Below are 4,169 nucleotides of genomic sequence, written 5' to 3'. Positions count from 1 at the left end.
TAACTGTCCGGGGTTCACGTGAGAAAGTGCTCACTCACACACACACAAACAAACACACACACACACACACACACACACACACACACACACACACACACACACACACACACACACACACACACACACACACACACACACACACACACACACACACGGTGTGTAACAAAGTAACAAAGTAAACAAAAGTCCTACATTAAATACTAGACCTAGCGCTGGAAGACTGTCTGTGCTAGTTTTACTTATCTGAAAGGCGTTTTCAATCAGAGTGTACATTATTGGAATGAGTGGTGTGAATGATTACAGCTTTGTGTAGATGCGTTGGATACGCACACCTTTGAGAAATCAGTTAGACTACGCTCAGATCAGCTTTACGGCTGCAACAGCCAGACTAATGACAATTGTGAATTGTGAATTTGATTGAAATTATTATGATGAATTCTTATTGTTGTTCTTATTGTTATGATTATGGTGATTTTTTTTCATTTGGGAGTCTGAGTGTTTTGGAATGAGATTAATTTTGTGCTCCCCAAAGAAGGTGTTTTGAGCCCATGTACTGTAGTCAGTTATTCTTTTTCAAATGTCATGCTGTTATTACATTTAAGTGGAATAAACGGTGGTAAACAGTATCTAAGTACCATTTACTCAAGTGCATGTTCTGTAATTAAGTACACATTTCAAATCTCAAGTATTTGTTCTTGAGTTTTACATATTTTGACAGCTTGATACTTTTACTTTGCCACATTCTCAAATATTTAAAATAAGCATGAAACATGGATTGATGCACTCAACTCACAACTACATAGAGATAATATTTTAGATCCACCAGCCTGGTCTGACCACACCCTTATATTAATTGCGTGCAGAACAGTAGTTCTTCACTGGAATAGTCTTGAGACCCACAATTTTACACGGTGACCCAATTTTAGGGTATGCTGTGAGAAACTTGTATAATATATCCATGCATTTGAGAGCATACAGATTTTTTTTGTATCAGCATTTGCATTTTATACTGACATACAACATGTCTATCAACTAGTGGAGAGGACTATTAGCAATGTTTCAGCCTCTCTTTGACATGACATTCATTTTTTCATTACTGCATCTTGTAGTTAGGAAATGGATTGCACTCGTTTTTTCTTCTTTCTCCTTTTTTTCTTTTTATTCAAACATTGCAGGGACTGTCCCTGCAATGTTTGAATAAAAAGAAAAGAATAAGAAAGAAGAAAAAAACTGAGTGTGATCCATTTCCTAACTAATTGATTACTTGAGAGACGCACCAACAAGACGGAATAGCGTGGTGTGTGGAAGATTACTGCATCTTGTCTCTATTTTTCCCCATAAAAGGGGGTATTAATATGTTTTTACACTACAGCTCAGCAAAACACCTCCATGACCCCCTTTTGTAGTCTGATCGTCAATGACTTTCAAATCTCTTCGAGACTTGGTCTGACCAAGAGCATAACAATTAACATTTCCCAAATGGCATGGATGACCTGCCTCTCTAGGTTTGCTACCGGTTTCCGGACTGGTTTCCGAAGTTCCCGTTTTTTTTTTCAGATCAGAAACAATATTTACATTGCTCTTGGCCTGATTAGAAGCAACGCCGGAGGTGTTGCATCACTAGGAGGGCTTGGCCTGGCTACCATGTTTGGGCCTCGACCCACCAGTTAAGAACCACTGGTGTAAGATTTTAGATCCACTTGCCTGCTCTAACCAAATCCTCACACTGATTACATGTAGAGCAGGGGTGAGGAACCTTGTTCATTCGAAGGGCCACATCAAATTTGATCAAGTCCTCCAAGTGCCGTACTATGAACAAAAAACAGGATTTCCCCCTGCATTTTAGGCCTATATTGAGGGCGGCCACCTTAACAACAGACCCAGTCTTCACTAGGTCCCCTGAAAATATTACTTGATTGTATTCCAAATGTAATTTCTAAGATTGCTTTTCAAAACACATTTCATGCGAAACGGTATAATATTAGAATTACATCGGGGGGCCCAATAAAAGGCCCCGGGGCCATAGCTTCCCCACACATGGTGTAGAGCAGTGGTTCTCAATCTTTTTGAATAAATGCCCCCCTGAACATTATCATAAGCCTCACAACGCTCCCTTTCAAATTTAGTGTTAAAGTTTGAAATGATTTTTACAGAAATACCTGTAGTTGATGTCTCAGAACAAATCTAATACATTCATTACCCAGGATGGCATGCACCGTACTTCACACACACACACTGGCACGCACACACACACCAGACTGGTTATTTTTCCATCTTCCAGCACTTAATTTTCCATCTGTGAATGGGCAAGTGGATATTTTTATCAAAGTAAAAGATGAAAATCATATATGTAGTCATGCTTTAGCAGTAGCTCAAGTTTTAATGACCTGTCTATGGTCCCATATTATCAACAAAAGCACACTGAAAATAGAGATTTTAAATTCTATGTGTATTGTTCACAACTACTTTCATACTTCAACTTAAGTGAATTTGTCATGGGGACTTTTACTTTTAGTGGAGAAATATTTGGCACGGAGTATCTAAACCTTCACACAAGTAAAAGGATTTTTTACAGTGCTTTATTCACCTCTGGATCGAGAGAGAACAAAGGAGTACATGTGCAGTATACAAGCACCTGACATAACTGTTGTGTGTGTGTGTGCTAGCGAGCGTGTGTGAGAGAGTGCGTGTGTGTGAGAGAGTGGGTGTGTGTTTGTGTGCATAGGCGTGTACAGATAGGGACGAGGTGGTGCTAAAGCACCTGTCCCTTTGCCCTACTAGACAAAAAAGGCCCTTTTTGAAAGGTAACTTTTTTGATCATCTATGGTACAAAGGCTTGACGATCAAACGCATGTGACAATGCCCCAATATAACACTATAGCCTCTATATTCTAGCAAGGCATCTAGGAGTTCCACATGCCCCCCGCCCCCCCTCAAGCCCGAAATGTCCTGCTGCCCCCAAAATGTCTGTCTACGTGTGTGTGTGTGTGTGTGTGTGTGTGTGCATGTGTTTGTTCTGTGCTCTGGACCCCATGGGTCGGTCTAGTGCCTACAGTAACCGTGTGTTCATGTGTCCATATGCTCATGTGTATGTGTGTGTGTTTGTGTTCCAGGCGGTCCCCTCTGCTCTTGCTGTGTTCCGGACCCCATGGGCCTGTCCTTCCTGCCTCCGTACGGTTGCCAGAGTAACCGGACAGCTAGTGTCGCCGCGCTGCGCATGAAGGCGCGCGAACATTCCGAGGCCGTTCTGCAGTCAGCCAACCTGATGGGCCACGCCCCTGGCATCGCCTCGGCACCGCAGCAAGCCCCGCCCAGCGACCCCTCGACCCCTAAAGCTGTTGCCCCCATGGTTTCTACGGCAACCCTCGGCCAAGACAAGCGCCCCCTAGAGGACAAAGAGGACAAGAAGCACGAAGGCACTTTCAGCACCAGCACCGGGGCCATCTGAAGACATACAAACACACACAGTACACACTAACACAGACACACACAAACACACACACACACACACACACACGTGTGCATACATGTGCAAACTTGCAACTTATACATGTACAGAAGAAATGGATTAAACACACACAGAGACACACACACACACGCATACACACACACATGCACACGCACACACATGTGTGCGTACATGCACACACACACACACACACACACACACACACACACACACACGCACACACATGCACGCACACACATACACATATGCAGTACAAATACATACAAACTAATACACACTTAACACACTCATCATACACAAACACTCATGCAGATGTACATTGTGCACACACATACATGATAAAGACACACATACTAATACACAATTTATATACACAGTCACTCACATATGCACACACTTTATGAAAATAGATCCCCTTGCACTATCAAAGACTATGAGCTAACTGAGGTCTAAAGTGATCTTATGTATAGTTTTTTTCATGCACGCACAAACAAACACACACACACACATGTGTGCACACACAGATGCACGCCCACAGACACACACGCCCACCTGCCTGCACGCATGCTCTAACACACACACACACACACACACACACACACACACACACACACACACACACACACACACACACACACACACACACACACACACACTCCTTTTGCACTGACCAATGGAGAAAGACTATATCTATAAGCCT

The 4,169-nt window shown here is 42.7% G+C and overlaps 1 protein-coding gene across 1 annotated transcript in view; it reads left to right on the top strand.

Annotated features, from left to right (window-relative positions):
* The window catches only part of drgx (dorsal root ganglia homeobox), a 14,031-nt gene extending 10,583 nt beyond the window's left edge, over positions 1 to 3,448 (top strand). Inside the window, exon 6 of the mRNA XM_063192090.1 lies at positions 3,114 to 3,448. Within this exon, the coding sequence (XP_063048160.1) occupies positions 3,114 to 3,448 (335 nt within the window). The remainder of the gene's footprint in view (positions 1 to 3,113) is intronic.
* Positions 3,449 to 4,169: the final 721 nt, after the last annotated feature.

This window comes from Engraulis encrasicolus, chromosome 24, assembly GCF_034702125.1.
Source record: "Engraulis encrasicolus isolate BLACKSEA-1 chromosome 24, IST_EnEncr_1.0, whole genome shotgun sequence".
Taxonomy (NCBI): Eukaryota; Metazoa; Chordata; class Actinopteri; order Clupeiformes; family Engraulidae; genus Engraulis; species Engraulis encrasicolus.
Note: the sequence above shows the minus strand (reverse complement) of the source record. Positions and strands in the feature narration are given on the sequence as shown.